This window comes from Vulpes lagopus, chromosome 9 (genome assembly GCF_018345385.1).
Source record: "Vulpes lagopus strain Blue_001 chromosome 9, ASM1834538v1, whole genome shotgun sequence".
Classification (NCBI taxonomy): Eukaryota; Metazoa; Chordata; class Mammalia; order Carnivora; family Canidae; genus Vulpes; species Vulpes lagopus.
The window spans coordinates 77,344,723-77,366,184 of NC_054832.1; the positions used below are offsets into that span (position 1 = coordinate 77,344,723).

The 21,462-nt window shown below is 33.2% G+C and overlaps 1 protein-coding gene across 4 annotated transcripts in view; it reads right to left on the reverse strand.

Moving 5' to 3' along the window:
* SNTG1 (syntrophin gamma 1) overlaps positions 1-21,462 on the reverse strand; it is a 791,929-nt gene that overhangs the window by 179,881 nt on the left and 590,586 nt on the right. For all 4 annotated transcript variants that reach the window (XM_041768508.1, XM_041768507.1, XM_041768509.1 and 1 more), the window contains 3 exons: positions 16,443-16,545; positions 11,264-11,346; positions 6,625-6,755 (listed from right to left, as the gene is read on the reverse strand). In XM_041768508.1, coding sequence (XP_041624442.1) covers positions 6,625-6,755; positions 11,264-11,346; positions 16,443-16,545 — 317 coding nt within the window. The remainder of the gene's footprint in view (positions 1-6,624; positions 6,756-11,263; positions 11,347-16,442; positions 16,546-21,462) is intronic.

Genomic DNA, 21,462 nt, shown 5'->3' on the forward strand with positions numbered 1-21,462 from the left:
CAGATGCTTAACCAACTGAGCCACCAAGGCACCCCTGTCAATATTCTTCTTATAACCAACTATTTTTCGATTTAATTCACTCCAAAAATTATCGTACCCTAAGTCACTCCAAAATTAATGGGTTTCTGAGTCCTTTCAGTATTTCTTTTCTGTAGTTGATACAATCAACTACTTTCTTCACCTTAAACCCCTGCTTACAATAGATTCTGTTTTTATAGTATTATAGTCAGTCTTTTTCCCCCACCTACTTACTCCTTTTCTATTTCATACCATCACCTGTTTTACTTCCTCCTGGGATCCCCTAAACTATACATTTCTAAAAAGTCCCATTCTTCAATAAGCAACAATGAATTGAGTGTTTCTTATGAGTTAGATTCATATTTGTCTCCATCATTAGAATTCATTTTACAATATTCTCCATTTCTCACAATCACCATCTTTGCTCTCTGTTCAGGTATTAAACCTCATTCACAGGTGCCAAAAAAGAAAAAGATATCAATTCATATGTCTTCACCTCAGGAGAAAAAGGCTGAGCACTCTTGGAAAGGTACTAGGGATTCTGCTGTCATTGGAATTTTCTAAAAGTAATAGTGCAAATCAGTAGATTTTATTTCAACACTACTGATTTTCATACTGTTTGAAAAGCATGCAGTAGGTGATACCACTACTCAATTATACATATGACATTTTATATATTCACTTTTCATATAGGGAAAATTAAGCTAAGCAATTAAAAAATAGCCAAAATTCCCACAATCTCTACTTCCCATTCTAGTAACCTAACACTTCAATGCTCTGCAATATTATGACACTTAAAAATTGAAATTCGATATATATTTCTAAATCAAGGTCATTATCATAGATGAACATAAACTCTTCTATCACTGAAAAAAATATTGTGATGTTTTAATTCATACCTACACAATAGTATATGACGTAACACATCTTTGTTGCAATTAAATATGAGAGGTAATTCATCACTAAAGTTAAAATTACAGGCCTTGTGAAAACCAACTAAAGAAGGGATCCCTGGGTGGCGCAGTGGTTTGGCGCCTGCCTTTGGCCCAGGGCGTGATCCTGGAGACCCAGGATTGAATCCCACGTCGGGCTCCCGGTGCATGGAGCCTGCTTCTCCCTCTGCCTGTGTCTCTGCCTCTCTCTCTATCTCTCTGTGACTATCATAAATAAAAAAAAAAAAAATTAAAAAAAAAAACAACCAAAGAATAACATCCTAGGTTTTGAAACCAACATAAGTAATTTCCTATATTTGTCATCATGGGCCAGTAATTTATCTGTTTATTTATTTATTTATTTCTCCTCACTAATGCAACTGCCTCTGTCCTATAAGCTCCTTCAGGGAAAGAACCAAACACAACACCTCCTACTTACAGACATTAAATCAATATTTATTGAGTGAATGAATGAACAATAAATTAGCTCTTGAATCTGAATTGCTGTGCAATCCACTCTGAATAGTGCTATGTTTATAACTGCTTATTACTGTAATATTTATTGAGTGTAATTAATTCAATTGCTAAAAGCTGTTGATGTATTGCTGTGCCATAAAAATAAAAATGTGGGGAGTCATCTGGACTCATGCAAACAATTTCTTTTTCTCATAAATTGTTTTATCTAAGTGATTCTACATCATCTATCTGTGTAATTTTTTTAAATAAAAAGAAAACAAATACATGCATTTAAAAATATGTTGTTAATAAAATTATTAAGAGAGTTCTGAAAGTGGAAGAAAATAAAACCAAAAGAAAGAAAGAAAAACAGGAAGATTAAATGTGGGATATATATGAAGAGTATTGTGAAAATAACATAATTTCTTGAGGAATTTAAAATACATATATAATTATTATCATATCAGAAATATGTCCGAAGATAGAAAGGAATAAAAGAAATAAAGCGTTCTGAGTTTCTAGCATTTTCTGAAAAGACAAAATTAGTAAATTGTATTAAATTGTATGATGCTATCATCTGAGTGTTTATCTCCCTGCTGCCCTCACCCCAAAAATTTATATATTGAAATCTTAATGACCAACGTGAGAGCAATAATAGGTGGAAACTTTGGGAGATGCTTAAATCATGAAAGTGGAGCTTTCATGATTGGGATTAGTGTTTTATAAAAGAGATCCAGAGAAATCCCTAGCCCTTCCACTTTATATGGGCATAGAGAGAAAACAACTGATATGAATAGGGAAGATCATTTTCATCAGAGAACTCTACCATCATAGTATCTTAATCTTGGACTTCCAGCATCCAGAACTGTAAGAAATAAATTTCTATTGTTTTTAAATGACCCATTTTGTTATTGCAGTCTGAATGGACTTAGTCTTAGTCTTTCCTTAGTCTTAGGACTTATGGACTTATCAGACATATGGTATAATGTTTAGGTAATAACTAAAACAAACAAGAAAGTATAAACTTAAATATATATATTATATATATGTATATAAAAGGAAATAAAAACAATAGTTTTTAATTATTGCCAAAAACACCTTAACAAAGTAAGGGAAATAAAATACAAAATACAAAAAAACAATGTTTTGAGATAAAGAACTTTAGCTTGAATATAAATAAAATTCTCAAATCTCAATAGTAAAAATAAAGAAAAAAACAAAAAATAAGTTAATTATAATATAATCAAATAAATTTCACCAAAAAAGATTTTGTGTGACAAAGAAGCACATGAAAAGATGTTTAATATCATTAGGATACACAAATTCAGGTCACAATAATATATTGCTAAATACCTATCAGAATGTAGACTAAAAAGACGGCAATGACACCAAATACTGCTAAAGATGTAGAGAAACTGGATCACTCATACAATGCTGGTTGGAATGTAAAATTGTACAACCACTCTAAAAAACAGTATACCTGTTTCTTACAAAAGTAAATATGTCATTAGCATACAACTCAACAATTGAGCTCTTGAGCATTTAACCAAAAAAATGAAAGAGTATATTCATGTAAAAACATACATAAATTTTCATAGCATCTTAATTTAAAATAGTCCCAAACTGGAACAACCTAGATATCCTTCAAGGGGTGAATATTTTTAATGTGGTATATCCGTACCATGGAATGCTATTAGAAATTTAAAAACAATGGACAATTGAAAAATGCAACTACTTGGAAGAATTATTAGAGAATTATGCTGAGTAAGAAAATTCAATCCAAAAAAAAAAAAAAGAAAATTCAATCCATTAAGGTTACATAATGTAAGATTTCATTTATATAGTATTCTTAAAATGACATAATAATAGAGATGAAGAAAAAATTAATAAATTGTCAGAGGTCAGGGACATGCTGGAGGGGAAATATATTGGAATGGTTATAGAAGGGCAACTGGAAGGTTCTTATGGTTTTCATGAAACTGTTCTTGCTTGTGATTGTGATGGTGGATAAAAGACTGTGAATACGAGAAAAAATTCTATACAATACACTCACACATTCACACATGAAATCTGAATGAGTGGTGAAATTCACTCTTATCTATTTCCTGAATGTGATATGGTACTATAGTTTTGTAAGAAGTTACCATTTGGGAAATGGATAAGGGGTAATCAGAATCTCTATATTATTTCTTACAATTGCATGTGAAAATACAATTATCTAAAGATAAAATATTTAATTGTAAAAAACAAAAACCTAAAGTGTTGAATAGAAAAAAAATACTATGATGATAGATATAATCCCAAGTATAATAGTAATTACAAGTACTAAACTAAATAATCCAAGTGGAAGATTAAGATTAAGTTATTTTGGATTTAAAAAGAGAAATAAAAGAAAAATAGATTTAGCTCAGAAAAGACACATTTTGTAGAGTACGACTAATAAAAGTTGAAAGACATGGATAAAAGAATATATAATGTAACTATTAGCTAATAGATATTTGGTGTAATTCTCAAAAGCAAGAAACAATTTCAGAGATATAGGACATTTCATAATGATAAGTGGGTTATACATAAAAAAGTCATAAATCTATAAATTTATTTATATCCAATAATATAAAATTAAATGTATACAGCAAATATTGACACACTAAAAGGAGAAACACACAAAGTCACTACAGTAGGAGACTGAAAAGCGACTTTCTCAATATCTCATACAATAAACAAAAATACCAATAATGATACAGAGGATTAGATTACTTAATGAACAAATATAATATAGTTGAAATATGTATGATACCTCACTAAAGAAAATTACAATACTCTCAAGTGCATATGGGACATTTGGAACTATTCATACACTGGATGAAATTAAGTCTCAACAAGTATCAAAGGCTTGAAATTATTTTGCATGAAATTATACTAGAAAGCAACAACAAAAGAGACAATTGGAAAAACCCCAAAATATTTTTGAAATTCTGCAATACACTTTTAGATAGTCCTTGAGTCAAAGAAGTAATTATAACAAAAATTAGAAAATATAATTAAATAAATACTTTTAAAAAACCTCATGAATATCAAGTTTTGTGGACTTCCAATTCTGGCTAAGAAAGAGTAGTCCAATTCCTCTCAAATGCTCCCCAAGACAACTAATGAACCTTGGACATAATCCAACAACAGGTATACATAATTCTTGAAAGTAAAAGAACAAGGCTAATTGCCTAGGGATTTTTGAACTTGAGGAATGACAAGGTAGTAAGTCTTGTGGGTTTACTTATTGCCTTCCATACATCCTAGACACTGTGCTCTAGAAGTCTGCAACTCAGAATCACTAACAGCAAGACAGAAAAAAGGGGGGGTTCTAAGAAATGTTGTTCTCCCTAATGGACTAGGAAATAAGTCGACTAACCACGTTCAATCTTTTTTGGAAACTTGCACTTATTCAATCAAGCATCAATGGAACCACTATCCCCTTCCCCCAGGGTTCAGCCAGGCCAAGCAGGGAAATAATCTTTCACACATCCTCTGATTCCCTTGTCTAGTGGTGTTCAAGGGGCCAAGCAGGGAGCTGATCCTCCATCCCCCACCTAGAAGCAGGCAGTATTCCCTTTCCCCTTGGGGTAATGGCAGTAAAGTCTAGTGGGAAGCTCAACCCCCATTCTCACCCTGCAGCAATTAAACTGAGTGAGGTGGTATGAGATGGACTTAGTCAGTACTCTGCCTCTCCTCCCATGCTAACCACCATGGCTTAGCAGGAAGCTCTACCTCCACTCCCACCTGTCATCACCAAGGTGAAGTGAGGTGATGGGAGGTGGGAATCCTTGCTCTTAGCTTTCCCTCCATCTCCTCTTCCCTGACAGCAGATCTCACTATGGAGAGATGAGCTTCTACCACATTCTGGACATGACAGAACTGAAAAACATATCAACAAAATAAATAAAATCATACTAAACGGGCTCAGCAACAGAATGAAAACAAGAAAAGATAAAATTTGAGAACTTGAAGATAGATCAATAGAATTTACTCAGTCTTATAGAAGAAGGAAAACTGAAAAACACAAGTATAAATTTTCAGGGATATGTGCAAGAATAGTATAAGAGCTAACATTGTATTAACAAAGTGACAGAAAGAGAGAAAAACGAAAATCATAATATCACCTGATATGGTGCTTGATATATGTAGAAGAAATTAAGATGATTATACTTAAAAAGTAAGGGAGGGTTAAGGGATCTAAATGAAAGTAATGTTTCTATACTTCATTTAGTGATAAATCATCAATACCAGCAGTGTGATAAGATATGTATGCATATTGTAGTGTCTTGAGCAGCCACTCAGAAAACTATATCAAATGATATACTCAAACACTATGTAAATAAATCAAGATATAATCCTGAATTTCTGGGTATAGCTAAAGCAGAATTTGTTGGAAATGCAGTTCTGACTACACATATTAGCAAAGGATGTCTGAAAAATCAATGATCAAACCAAAAGTTGGCAAAATATGACCTACAGACCAAATCTCACCTGACATGTTTTTGTAAATAAAGTTTTATTGGAACACAGCCATACTCATTCATTTACATATTGTCTATGGCCATTTTCATGAAACAAAGGCAGAATAATTCAATAATTGTGACAGAGACAATAGGCCCACAAAGCCTAAAATATTTACAATACCACTTGTTACGGAGAAGTTTTAGGATACTTAGAATATCAATCTCAAGGAACTATATGAACAAAAAGTCAAGCCACAGAATTTAAGAATGAAAACAATCAAGAATAAAGCAGAAATTCATAATTTATAAAACATACACATAATGGAGAGCTTCAGGACATCGCTAGTGATTCACACTTATTTAAAAAGATAATATGAGAATATTACCAAGTACATGAAAATAAAGTTTGCTATTTAAATAAACTATAATTTCCTTGAGAAAAGGCAACTTACTAAAACTAAGATAAGAGGTAAAAAAAAAAAAACAATAAAACTGTATCTACTAAAGACACTGAATGTATTATAGCAAATTAGTACAGTCAGGGCTTTAACTTAAGGTTTGTGTCATCAGATTCATAAATGTTTTACTGTGTTATACTATGTTTTCATAGTTCTTTTTTCTACTATTAGAAATATGCTGAGAATAAAAATCATATTATTTTCAAAATTTGGTTGCAGGCCTCTGTGCAATGTACAGAAAATCAGACCCTATTAGCTTGAACTCACCGACTCAAATCCGTCCCAGGAACATACTGAGAGAAACGTGAATGAAGCAGCGGGATCAGCCTAAGGTCACACCATCGCTTTTCCCATCTCAAGCCTGGAGATGTTGGCCATGAAGAACATGACAACGTGTCCTGAAAAGAATACAAACAAATCGTTATTCTTTTTTTTTTCAGTTCTGTGTTTTGAGTTCCTTTGTCACAAATACTTTTCATTTGGGGGATCATTTTTTCCCCTAAATAATCAAAAGACATTTATAGACTGCCTCAAAAAGGGATCCATATTCATTGCCAATGAAGTTGTATCTGTTAATTTTCTTATTAGAATTCTATAGGAAAGGAAGGAGGGAACCATTAAGATTAAGAATGGTAGAGAAAGCATATGAAAAAAATGGAGTGGGGAGAAGGGAGAAAAAATAGAACAATAACAGAACTGAATTCATTCAGGAACAGGAAATATGGGGCAAGCTGTAACTGTAATGAAGTAGTAAGTGACAAATGTAAAAATAAGTCCATCAGCCAACATTTTCTGAGTATCTGCTAAGCACTAAACAATATTATACAAGTGCTTGTGATTTATCTGTTACTGGTAAATATTTTTGAATAGAATGTATATTCTTATAAAACATTTTTATAAAACTTTTTCAAGGAAATCTGTGTCCATTGTTTTAACTTTATGTTTATATAACGTTTGTATTTTCTTACATTGTTTTAAAGTCATGTTAAATCAACCAGTGCTGGTTTAAAATTACATGTATTTTAACTTTCATTAGAAGTTTGGGTCTTTTTCCTTAAATTTAGAAGAGACAAAAAAAAAAAAAAAAGAAGAGACAGATTTGAATAAAATTTGGGCTTTTCACACTTGATGATGATTCACACTTCTTTCATTATTTCAGCTTTACCTAAATATCTCTTCCTGGCAGTAGTACACGTAAAAATGTTTTATTTAAGTTTCCAGGGATTGTAAGGGGCCAAGTCACAATTTGATTTCTTTATATTCTATAGATTTTATAATATTTGAGTGATGATGTTAGAAGGAGATCCTATTTTAGTCTAGATGTTGAAACTCCATTAGTCTCAATATTATTATTAACATTTTCTATTTTTAAAGATTTTAAGTAGTCTCTATACCCAACATGGGACCTGAACCCACAGCCATGAAATCAAGAATCACATGCTTTACCGACTGAGCCAGGTAGCATCCCTAACATTTTCTTTAAGGTATTAATTTCTTCAAAATTGCTTAGGGGAAAAAACTTCCATTATTTTCACTAAAAGTTGAGTGCTCTTTGGCATTATTATGTTAACTGGTACCAACTGTGCTAATAAAAATCTACTAAATCCTTCCAGTTGTTGAGAATACCAGGCAGAGTAGGAAGGCAGGAGCAGACTTGCTAAGACCATCTAGTGAGGGGCCCCTACTGGTGATGGTCTCCAAGACACCTAGCTTTGATGCAACAAGGATGCCTTTCATGCTTATCTGGTGATTGCAAAGGTGCAGACATAGGTTTCATATTAATTTTTCTTCTGGCCTTAATATCACATGTTTTAGATGGTCAGCACAATGAAATGGCATCAATTAGGTGACAGTACCACAGGGTAAAGAATCAGAATCAGACCATCTGTGTTAAAAAATGCCAATTTCCCAACTGACTAGTCCTTTAACCTAGGGACAATTTAAACTCTCTGCTCTTTATTATGCTCATGTCCAAAGATAAGGCTTGTCACAAGGCTTCCTCTCACAAAAGAAAAACCTAAAACTTTTTTAGGTGCAGTAAATTATTGCTTCCCCACCTTTTCTGCATGAGGGTACTTAAAAAAACAATAATCCCGAGTGATGCACTAGGGTAAACACACTAAGTTTCTATGACCAGAACAGGCTGGAGCAAGTTCAAGTGTCGTGGATGCCACTAAGCTGCCCTATAACTATTAAGCACACATCAGTGTATGTCTAGAACCAACTCAAAGGGCCCCAGTACACATGGTTCTCTCCTGAGAAATTTTACAGTAAATAATTGGTTCAAATCAGCCAGGCTGCAAATGTCAGTGTCAGGCAGATTCACTCAGATCTACATCTTTTTTTTTTTTTTAAAGATTTTATTTATTTATTCATGAAAGATACACAGAGAGGGGCAGAGACATAAGCAGAGGGAGAAGCGGGCTCCCCGTGGCGAACCCAATGTGGGACTCGATTCCAGGACCCCAGGATCACACGCTGAGCTGAAAGCAGATGCTCAACCACTGAGCTACCCAGGCGTCCCCAGACCTACATCTTTATGATTCTAGGACCATATCTATCATAGCACAACATTTACCACTCACGATCAGTGAAACTATGCAAAGAATAATTCAGGTTTTTGTCCTGATTATTTCACAATTTAGAATATTTTTAATATACTTTATTTCAATTTATACGTCTTTGTTCTTATTCTCTAAAATCATGATAAGTATCATGCATTACTCTGCACTTAATACCTTCAGAATTCGTCAAAATAATGTTCAATCTTAATGCTAAAAATGAAAATAAAAATCCCTCTTGAAAATGGAAAGACATAATTCCTATAAGGGAAATTTACAATTGTTTTTTAAAAAAATTTATATTAGAGGGATTTACTTGGAACAGTCATGTTGTAGAATCACTCAGTGATTTTATTGCTTAATTATATCTTTCTAAAGGAGAACATGATAGTAAGCAACAACATAGAAGCATGGTTTATGGAATTAAATCCACAGATATTTTAGTACGTCAACCAGATGAGTTAAAAAGCCAGACTGATTCTTAGCCATAGCCCTTCCGTGCTCACTTCTCTGCTTCTCATTACTATAGAGGAGTCCACAGGTAATAGACAAGAATTAGAATAAAACAGCTTCCTCCCACTCTGAAGTAAAAGAGCTCTCCTTCCTGTCTGAGGAACAGAGCTGAGATGGGAACTTTTGAGTCAATGATATGTGAAGGGAAAGTTCTTAGGAAAAACCTGTGAGGACTGAGGGAAGCAATGGATGAGACAGGTAACAACCTTGCCAGAGATGGGGGCTCTTGAAGTCCTCAGTTTGTTGGCTACAGCCATACCCTGGGAGGGTGTGGTGATTCCAGATCCTCAGGCCCAGGCTCTAAGAAAGTCAGCAGTGAATGGAGTGGGTTGGGGAGAAGAGCTGAGTAACCAGCTTTCACAGCAGCTGGGGGTAGATGCTCCAGCCCAGCAAAGGGCCTAGTAGGACATGGAAAGCATCAAGAGCATCTAGGTTGTAAGGAAAGAAGGTGAGCGGTTTCTGAAGTAATAGGTAAAGATTTGGTTGGAGATTGTAAAAAGTCTGTAGAATTAGAATTATTAGAATTGCTAATGGCAACACAGAATGTACATATTCATTGATTCATTAGGAAATCAACATTTAAGTCACTCCAATCTTGCCATCTTCTGATGATCAGTGTTTTAAATATTATCTGTAATGTGACAATTATTTCTTTGGGAACAAAAATAAAAAAGATCAGATGAAGTACACGAGGAGGTGGTTGGTGTATGCAGGCAGAGATAACCTTTGGTCTTGCCAAGGATTCCTCTTTGGGAACAAATAAATAATATTTAAAAGGATGTAGGTACTTAAGGCACACAGGTAAAGAATAGAACTGGTGCAGTGAGGTACGATGAAGGCTGGAGATACTCAAAGGAGTACTTTAAGTAAAATGCCACAATTAGGTCAAGAATTTCAAATGAAAGATGAATTTTACAAGTTAGAAGCTATATATGTTTTATATCTTAAGACGTGGAATAGAAAAATAAAATTCTACTTAACTGTACTCTTCTTTGTGATCCCAGGGGAAATGTGTTAGACTCGCATATAACCTGAGAGAACTGTTTTGTCTTTGGCATGTGTGAGTGTTTTAGAGGATGAAATATAAGGAGTTTCAAGCATATTTATAAACGAAAACCCAAGAAACAAAAACTTGTTTACTCAAAATTTCAAGTGGAAAAGAAAGTTTAACATTTTATTGAATGTTTAAAAAAACAAGCATGCCAATTTTATCAATGATTAAATATATGTATAGTTTAACATTTGTGACATTTTAACATGATATTAGATTATTCTCACTTTGTGGGTGAGATTGTTTTCTGGTTTGCCTGCAGATTGTTAAGAAATCCTACCAAATGGAAAATTAGATACCTACTTCCAGCTAAATGATTTCAAAAGAAAAATGACAAAAGTCATGTGAAATCACATAAAGCATGAAGTTAAATACAATATGCACTATTATAAGGTGACTATATGATATTATGTGTGATCTCACAAAGTCTCTATAGCTTTACAAAAGGCCTAATGCAGACCTGAAAGGATAAAAATGACATTAAAAAATAACTGGCCTATGTATTTTTTCCTTCCTGGCTCATTTTAACTACTAACTCTTAAAGGATGAAGCAAACAAGTATTTCAACTGTATCAGAGCAATGAGATTCATTAGCAGTTTTTGCAGACTATGAATATCCATCTATATGCACATATATATTATATAATCATACATATTATATATGTGTGTGTATATATGTGTGTATATATATATCTCTATATACACACATATATATACTTTACTCTTCTGCTTTCTTTGTGTTATGTCCTTATTAATCTGAACGATGCTTTGATCATCTTACTGTATTGTTGGGGTGATAGTTGAGATGCAAGCCACTGTCACAAAGAGGTGAGGAGGTGCCACTGCTCTGGTCACTTGGAGCACCTGCAAGGAAAAATATCACAACACCCCAAAGGTTAGAACACCCAAATATTCTAGTTGATGCATTCTACATTATATATTTCCATATACTCAGTAATGTCAAGAAAATCAGGTAGTAAAATAAATTATTATTTCACTTATATCAAAGCCAGAGTTTTGCCAAATAAGGTAAGTGGGACCCCGAAAGAGACTCATGTATTTATCTTTGATTTCAGAAATAATGCAAGGCTTTATTATTAAAAACATATAACCTTATAAAATGATTATTTCATTTTATTATCCAAAGTGACCTACACTTATGATCCATAATTATAACGGTGCAGGATTTGGGTTGTCTACATAATTCTATTTATCATTATGTTTCAACCTACCAGCAAGTTATATTTTTAGATACCATAATTTTCCATGATGCAAAATAAGTTTGCATGGGATCTTTCTTTATAAATGCTCTTGGTATATGTTATAATTGGAAGTACCTTCACTGATGCTATCTAAATTGGTGAAACAAACTAAAAAGCCTCATATCAGATTCTCATGAGAAGCCTACTAATATCTTTCTCTAAATATGAGTAATGTATGTCTTAAACCAAGATTTCACAATTCAGAAATTTTTACAGTTAAGATTAGAATACATTTTTAAAATTTTTGATTTTTTTTTTTTTTGGAAAACATTGTATATATTGAAGGTGTTAATGTTGATAAATATGCACTATTAATATAATCGACTCCCATTTTTTACTTGAAATATTACACTTATATTCAAACATCAGAGGTCACAAGTAACACTCCTAATATTAATGTGTTGAAAAAAGAATAATTTTGTTCTCTTTTTTATCACTTTAAAGTCCCATAGCTTTCCTGGCTCTAAGAAGGGGATTGCAGGTCTCTCTACCAAACTAGCATGAATACAGTTTTTCCACTTTTTAAATCTTAACAATTTCATACTTTGTTTTAGCTAATTTTTATTTTGATGTTTATCTGCCTTGTATCTTATGAGACAACATTTTAATGCATAAACACATTACTTAAATTTTTTTTTACTTTAAAATTTATATCCACTTTTAACAGAATGAAATTATATGTCAGATTCTGTGACAGATCCAAGTAGTCTTTTGAGTGAAATTCAAAGATTTAAATGTATGCATAGGAAAAAGATACAAGTTCAGTGATCTATGCTTTCTTTTTAAGAAGTTAGATATGAAAGAGCCAATCAAATCAAAGTAAGTAGAAGATAGAGAATAATAAAAATAAAAGTTGAGAATAGTAAGATTGGAACAAAATTATAGACAAAATTAGCCAAGAGAAAAATAGGTTCTTTGGAAAGATTAGTAAAACACATATCAAAAATGATGTAGCAACAGAGTGTGAAAACACAAGTTATTAATATCAAGAATGTGAAGATACTATTACTGCAAGCCAACAAACATCAAAAGTAATAATTAAAGGATATGATGAATAATTTCATGCAAATAAATTCATAGCTTAAAATGGAAAAAATCTTGAAAAACACTTTACCAAAACTTATAAAAGAAGGAGAAAAGTATTAGAAAAATCCTATAAGGATTCAAGAGATTAATTCATACAAAATAAAAACTATAGGGATCCCTGGGTGGCGCAACAGTGTGGCGCCTGCCTTTGGCCCAGGGCACGAACCTGGAGACTCGGGATCGAATCCCACATCGGGCTCCCGGTGCATGGAGCCTGCTTCTCCCTCTGCCTGTGTCTCTGCCTCTCTCTCTCTCTGTGTGACTATCATAAATAAATACAAATTAAAAAACAAAAAACCAAAAAACAAAATAAAAGGTATAATTCTAGGGTCAAGTTGCCTTTTTAGTGAATTTATTAAATTATTTAAGAAGAATATACTATTACTGGTAAGAAAATTCTTTATGAAGATAAAGGAGGGGTTGTGATTCTTCACGTTACATGAAGACATCAAAAACTCAGGTACCAAAATCCCACTAAAACATCACAAAAATGTACATATGGATATCCCTCATGAACATATTTTTTACAAAGTCTTAATATACTAGTAAATTGAAACCAGTAATATATTAAATATGCTTTAACATTTCATGATCATGTGGTGTTTATCTTAGGAATACAAGTTTAATTTGGCATTCAAAATAAGTATTTAAAAAATCACCATATCAGCAGAATTTTAAAAAGATTAAAAATATATCTCAATGAATATAAAAAAATGTGACAATTGAACATCTCCTTATGTTAAAAAGAAAAAAAAAGAAAAATGCACAGTAACCCAGGAATAAAAGAACAGTACCTCAACCTAATAAAGGGCATGTGTGAGTATCTAGAGCTAATATCATATTTATTGATAAAAAACTGGAAATTTCTCCTCTAATGTTTTGAGCAAGAGAGGATGTTTATTCTTAATACTTTGTATAACATTTTCTGGAAGTCCTAGCCATTGCAATAGGCAAGAAAAAGAAATTTTAAAATATACATTGGAAAGAAAGAAGCAGAATTCATTATTTACAGATAATATAATTAGAGAGCCTTAAAGAATATACCAGAAATCCTACAGAACTAATAGATGCAGAATATGTGCATGTATAAAAATAAACTATGTCTATGTGTTAGCAACAATAACTGGACAACTATTTTTAAATACCATTTATGGTAAAATAAAAAATTCCTAGAAATAAATGTAATGAAAGATATGCAAGACTTTCCCACTGAAAGCACTAAAATGTTGCTGAGAAAATTAGAACATAAATAAATGGAAAGTTATATCATGTTCATGGATTGAAAGATTTAAAGTTGTTAATGTGTTAATTCTCAAAATTATCTATAAATCAGAATCATAATTGGGTTTTGTAAAAATCCATGTGTTATTTCTAAAATATGTACAGTAATGCAAAGAGCCTAGAACAGTTAATAATACTGAAAAATTGCAAAATTGGAAAACCTATCCTATGTCATCAACATGGGAGTTATGGTGAAAAACAGACCCCAAAATTAATGGAAATATAATAACTTTTTGATTATAAATTCCTAGCTCAGACATAAGAAGTAATTAATATAAGATGGATTTTAAATTTAGAATTAAAAGCCAATGACATAAAGCTTCTAGGAAAAATGTAGGGGAATCTCTTTGCAACTTTGGGGTAGGCAAATATTTCTTAAAGAAGATACAGAAAAAAATAACCATATGCAAAAGAACAACAAAATGGTAGATTAGATATTGTCAAAATTAAAAGCTTCTGCAAACTTAAGACAGTTTTAGGTAAAATACAGTATTTATAGACTGAGAGAAAATTTTTGTAATACATATAGCCAACAATGATTGTATACAGAATATAATCTTAAACTCCTGCAGTACAATAATATGAAGACATACTAACAGAAAAATAGGCAAAACATGAGCAGACACATTACAAAATAAGATATATAAACTCTAATGATATATGCAAATGATACACCATAAGGAGATGATCATAATTAGTCTTCACAGAAATGCAATTTTGACTATAATACGCTGCCTCTGCACACTTGATAGAATATCTTAAAAAAAAAAAAAAAAAAATGGGCAGCCTGGGTGGCTCAGCAGTTTAGTGCCACCTTCAGTCCAGGGCGTGTTCCGGGGGATCTGGGATTGGGTCCCACATCAAACTCCCTGTATGAAACCTGCTTCTCCCTCTGCCTGTGTCTCTGCCCCTCCTCTGTGTGTCTCTCATGGATAAATAAATAAAATTTAAAAAAATCTATGACCACAAAATATTGTGATAAATGTAGAGCAGCCAGAACTCTCATACATTGCTGGAGCAGAGAGTAAGAGGTCTAGAAATATAGTCCGTTTTAGAAATATTTTTTGGCAGTTAGGTAACAAGTTAATTATACATCTACCTGGTGACTTTGCAATTCCACTCCGAAGTACTTATGGTAGTGACATAAAACTGGGAGACTTTCAAAAACCTTTTACAAAAATGTTCATAATAGCTCTATCTATGGTGGCAAACTACAGGAAACGGCTCTGTTATCCATCAATAGATGAACAATTAGCAAACTTTCACATGTTCATTTAATGGCATATAACACAGCAATGTAAGAGAAAAAACAATTGAAATATAGAAGTGATTTTTCATTATGAAAGAAGCCAGACACAAGAGTAAATACGGTATGATTCCATTCTAAAAAAAGTCCTAGGAGAAGCAAAAAGAATATATGATGTTAAGAAATCAAATTAATGGCTGTTTCTGAGGATGTTATTCATTGGGAAGAGGCACAGAGGAGACTTTCTGTGATTTAAAGGCATGTGGATTAAGCAAATGTGTCCATTTGTCAGAACCAATCCAATTGTTCAAGATCTTTGCATTTCATTACATGCAAATTATGCCTCAAAAATATATTCTTCTTTGATTTTTAGCAAAAATGTTAGATGATATTTTATTTTTTTTAGGATTTTGTTTATGTTTATGTTTATTCATGAGAGACACAGAGAGAGAGAGAGAGAGGCAGAGACACAGGCAGAGGGAGAAGCAGGCTCCATGCAGGGAGCCTGATGTGGGACTTGATCCCTGGTCTCCAGAATCACACCCCAGGCTGAAGGCAGCGCTAAACCGCTGGGCCACGGGGGCGGCCCTATTTTATTTCTTAATGTATAAATCGATACAGAGATTTTTAAGTTACTCTTACGAGTTTCCACATGAACTGGTTTCCATCAATCTTCCTAGCCTCAGCAGGACTAACTTACGTGTAAATGCTTGTTTAGCAAGTCCAGTAGACAAATGAAAGTATATCATTTCATAGTTAGAGAAAATATATCAATCAATCATTATGAATGAAATATAATAGAGATACAAAATGTGTGTAGTTGATGTGATACTATTTTTACAATAAATACTATGCCTCTAATTATAGGTTAGCGAATAACTGTAAATGTGCTGAGTACATTCTAAAACAAAAATAACATCTGCTCCCTTTGCATAAGTATTCATAGAATGTTTTGTGATATAAAAATATTTGTATTCAAGCAGAAATCTCAACTTTAAGAAAATTACCAATTACTGTCAGAAATAGTGGTTTAGAAAGTAAATATGATGATGTGAGCATTTTACCTATTCTTCATAAATGCTTACATGCACAATCTTCATTCAGCGGGAGTTTGAGGAAAGCAGGTGCCCTTTTTAAAAATGACACTGTTAGGGTCACTTCTTCTCCAGCATTCCGAAGCACCTGAACCTAAAATAAAAAAGGGTGAAATAATACTGTTACTTGTGTGGTCACAAAGTATGTTATATGATTGCAAAACCTTGAGGTTATTTGCTGTCTTTTCCACCTCTCTCTTTTCCCTAGTGGTCAGAACATTTCATTAAAGATGGGAGGAATGAATTATGTAACATGGTAGGAATACAGCCATCACTTCTTCCTCTTCCCACCATTCGGTGGTCCTCTCTGTTCATTCACAATGTCATCATTTTCCATTAATACTTATAGAGGTCTCTTAGCATATAGTCTATATTAGGCAATATGAGAGATTATGACATTTACAGAAAGATGTGATGCTCAAGCCACTGTGTCATTAATTTAATAGTATTTATTGAACCTGTATTATATACCACTTACAGATAAAAAATAAATGACTCTGTCAATGAAAGGTCTAATCCAAATTAAACAAAATTGGCCCAATTCATTCAAGACTTTTGCAAAAAATAAATAGATATTATTTTCTTGTTATATCATTGCATACTTTATTTTCCTTTCCCTGCAGACTTGTAATATGGTGGAGACTGTTATCATCAACTCTCAACACTTTTCAAATTATAGAATTAATAGGCCTAGTTCTACCAGTTAAAATAACACCAATTTCTTCAAAAATTGTATCAAGACAAACATAAGAAATACTAAAAGAAGTACAAGAGTTGAGGAGTTATCTGTAATAAACATATTAGAAAAGATATAGGTATATTCATAATTTTAAAACCTCACATCAACTAAAAGGAGAATTATGAATAATTAGTGAAGGCAGTTAATGAGCATGGGAACATAGGTTGTGATTAAACATCTAGAAAAAATGCTCAACCTCCAGTCATTAGAGAATTAGCTATCAAAATGATTTAGAATGGCTTCTGGTCTGGAGAAGCTGGCATGACTTCATCTTTGTTCTCCCTCAGTAACTAGAAACACCTAAAAACCTGCAAGAGACAACTGAAATGCAAATCAAACTCTGAAAGGTAGAAAGAAAAAAGAACTTGTTAGGGATCCCAGGACAGGAGGAATAGCACAGAGAAGGGATGTTTTCTATGCCCTCACCCAACAGAGCAACTTCTACCCACTGCTGGATAAAGCATCCCTTTGGGGCAGCGCTGGGGGCTCAGCGCCGCCTTCAGCCCAGGGCCTGATCCTGGAGACTCGGAATGGAATCGAGTCCCACTCAGGCTCCCTGCATGGAGCCTGCTCTCCCTCTGCCTGTGTCTCTGCTTCTCTCTGTCTCTCTGTGTCTTTCATGAATAAAATAATAAAATCTTAAAAAAAATGTTAACAAAAAAAGCATCCCTTTGTTTACTTAGTGGTTCCAGGGGCCCAGCCTGAGAAAACTGTTTCCATCTCCTCAAACAGCATCAGCAGGGAACAGTGGGAAATCAATCTGATCAAAGAAGCCAAACACTGTTCTAAATAAGTATATTGGCAATGGGACCACAGTCCACAAAATTAGGCTATGATCTGTATGGTAAATAAAGTGAATTCCTGTTAAAAAGAAAAAAAAAATCTTATATAAGATCCATAGGCTCAAAATAATAAGAAAGTGGCTAGAATACAATAAAATAACACGTCTCGCTAAGAACCAGGAAAATCACAAATTGAGTGATAAAAGATAGTCAGCTAACTCCAACTAGATGAATTACAAACTGGTATTATCTGACAAGGATTTTAAAGCCACCTTAATAAAAATATTTCAACAAGAAAATACAAATCCCTTGAATCAAATGAAAAATTACAAAATCTCAGCAAAGAAATACGAATTTTGAAAAAGAACCAAATGAAAACTAATGAACTAAAAAATACATTAACATAAATTAAAAAAACTTATTGGATTGGCTCAATGACAGAAGATAGAATCAGTCAAATGACAAAAAATAGAATTCACAGACTTGAGGACAGAATAAAATTCACTCACATGCAGGGAAAAGTAATATATTTTATCACATTAAAAGTGGAAAAAAGTTTAAAAGTGAAGAAAATTATGTAATAATTTAAATAGATGCAAAGAAGCTTTTAATAAAATACATTTGATAAAAATTCATAGAAAACTGAATATAAAAAAGAGTATCTTCATATTATAAAGAGGATATAGGGACACCTAGGTGGCTCAGTGGTTTGGTGCAAGCCTTCAGCCCAGGGCGTGATCCTGGAGACCAGGGATCGAGTCCCAAGTCAGGCTCCCTGTCTGGAGCCTGCTTTTCTCTCTCTGCCTGTGTCTCTGCCTCTCTCTGTATCTCTCATTAATAAAAAATAAATAAAATCTTTTAAAAAGATAAGGAGGATATAGAAATTTCTAGAAGAAATGTCATTGTTAATGGTGATTTATTGAGACATTTCTCTCTGAGATCAGAGATGAGACAAAAATGTCCACCGTCTTGTTTCTTTTAATCTTTCTTCAGGTCTTACTGCCATACAGCAAGAAAAGAGCTAATAAAATGCACGAAAATTGAAAGAAGCAATAAAACTATCATTATTCAGAGATAAAATAATTTTGAGCATAAAAAATCTTTGGAAACCTGTAGACATCATTACATTAGATATTACTAGTTGAGTTACTAAGGGTCTTTAGCATGGAATAGTGCAAATACAAAGTAATAAGCTGTTAGGAAGAAAACCATAGGCCCAAAATGGAGTAATATATATGTTAGGCTGTCACCAAACTAGGGCTTAATACCTAATCTAATTGCAGTTTCAATTTCTCCCAGAAATGTAGTCTTAAATAGTCAGGAGTTTTCTGGTTAGCACCAAGGAGGTGATCTGTCCCATGGGTCCTCTCCATTCCCCAAAGGAGGATGAAGTAATCCATCTACGAGGGCCTCTTGCCCTTGCCTTTCTTCTTTCTTTCTTTTTGACTAATTGTCCCTTCTCATGTGTGCATATAAAATTCTCCCACTTTGTACAGAAACTTGGAGCTCCTTTCTACTTGTTGGATGGGATGCTGCCAGATTCATAAGTGGCTTAACAAAGTGCATTAGACTTTCAAATTTACTTGGTTAAATTTTGTCTTTGAACAATACAAGGGTCAACTGGTTTTGATTCAATATCAATAAACAAATATAACATTAATTTTTAAATAATGGAAGACTTATGCTATGTCATGGATCACTAGGTGTAATACAGTAAAGATAACAATTTTCTCCTATTTTTCTATAGATGCAAGACAATCCTATTCAAGGTACCAATGTCTTTTAATTCAATTTTTGGCTTAGTATGAACTTATGTTTTGTATTAGCACTTAACACTGATATAATCATTATTACATAATTGTATTGAAAATTTGTTAGTGTAATAATGGGACGGTGGAACACAATAGGCCAATGGTTACATTCTATAGTAAATGTACAGCAAATAATTTCTCCATTAAATAATAAATAACAGTATGAGTATCTTAAGCGTAAATATGAGAATAAACATGAGGAAGTTAAATATGGTTCCCTCGAAAATAGGCAATGGACAACTGCTTTACATGTGTACTTCAGTCTTGAAGTTTTCATTCAAGTGTAATTGAGAAAAATAAAAATAATAATTTTAATTGTAAAATCTCACCATAGACAGATAACTTAGGTTTGTTTTTTACTAAAAGCTCAGTTATGGTTCTTTCTGAGAACCAAGTAACAAGTTCAAGTCCTTGCCACATATGCATTTCTTAATAAATGCAAGAATATTCATTTTTTCATTGAACAGGATTGGGGTTTTTTTTTTTTCAAATTTTTCTCAGCTTTGCTACTATTGCTTTGAATGCATGTTTCATCAGCTTGATACTGTCAGGTTGGAAAATACAGGTTCTATATCATGAGTAATGATGAAGGTCATCTTCCCGCAAAATCAGAAATCTGCACCAATAAATCAAGCTATGTTTTTCATTTTTACTCACATTGTATGATGCAAATCAAATGTGCATTTTGATCTAATAGTAATTATCACAGTTACTCTATCATACTGCCTTGGCTGTGTATGTGGACAAAAGTAGCAAGAAGAGAAATAAGAAAGTTTGTGAGGATAATAGTAACTAGCCTAGCGTGATGCTAGAACTACCAAGTAAGATTTAGATCTCCAGAGAGCAAGATTGCCACTTACTGATGACAGTGATGGAAAACAGTTACGTAAAATTCCACATTAACATTTGACTCCTCTTTCTTGACATATTGTTAAGTGCAGTACATCATTTTCTTAAAGCCCTGACTCTACCTGAAAAGGAAATTAGATGTGACTTTGAGGAATGGTTCTAAACAGGTTGCCTTACAGACAAAACAACAAGGCTAACACTAGACACAATCACATGCTTTGCTGCTGATGTTAACTAGTAATTACATGTCACCATGGAATAAAAAAATCACTTTTTATTATATATATTATTATGTAATCACTTTTTGCTTATATTAATTGTGGGGAAAAACTTGATTTATTACATGTATTAATTAGAGAGTAAGAGTGTGAGAGGAAATTGTATTTTAAAAGCTTTCATAAGTGGAGTTAGAGGGTCCTCTGGCCCTGACCATCGCATTCACATTCAGGTTTCAGAGGAATCTGCAGGGAGGCAAATGAGGGGCACACTACCCTCTCTGTAGTGTGAGTGCAGGTGAACACATTCATACCTACAGACTATACCTGGGGTCACAGTGGCTGCCCGTTTTCAGGGCAGGAGATAGAGCCTTTTAAGAGAGACGTTTGACCGAGAACGGAGTCCACAATAGTCACAAGAACTGGTGCTACTGGGTTGATAGTAAATCAACTGGAGTAGCAGAGATTATCCAATTGGAAAATAGGGTATAGAACTATATCTAGGAAGATCATATCACATCACCATTGGAAGTAGTGGGTGACCTGTGAAAAATCAACTATAATTTAGAATTTAGAGGAAGCAATGTGAAAGAAAGAAGAGATTTGGGATTATTT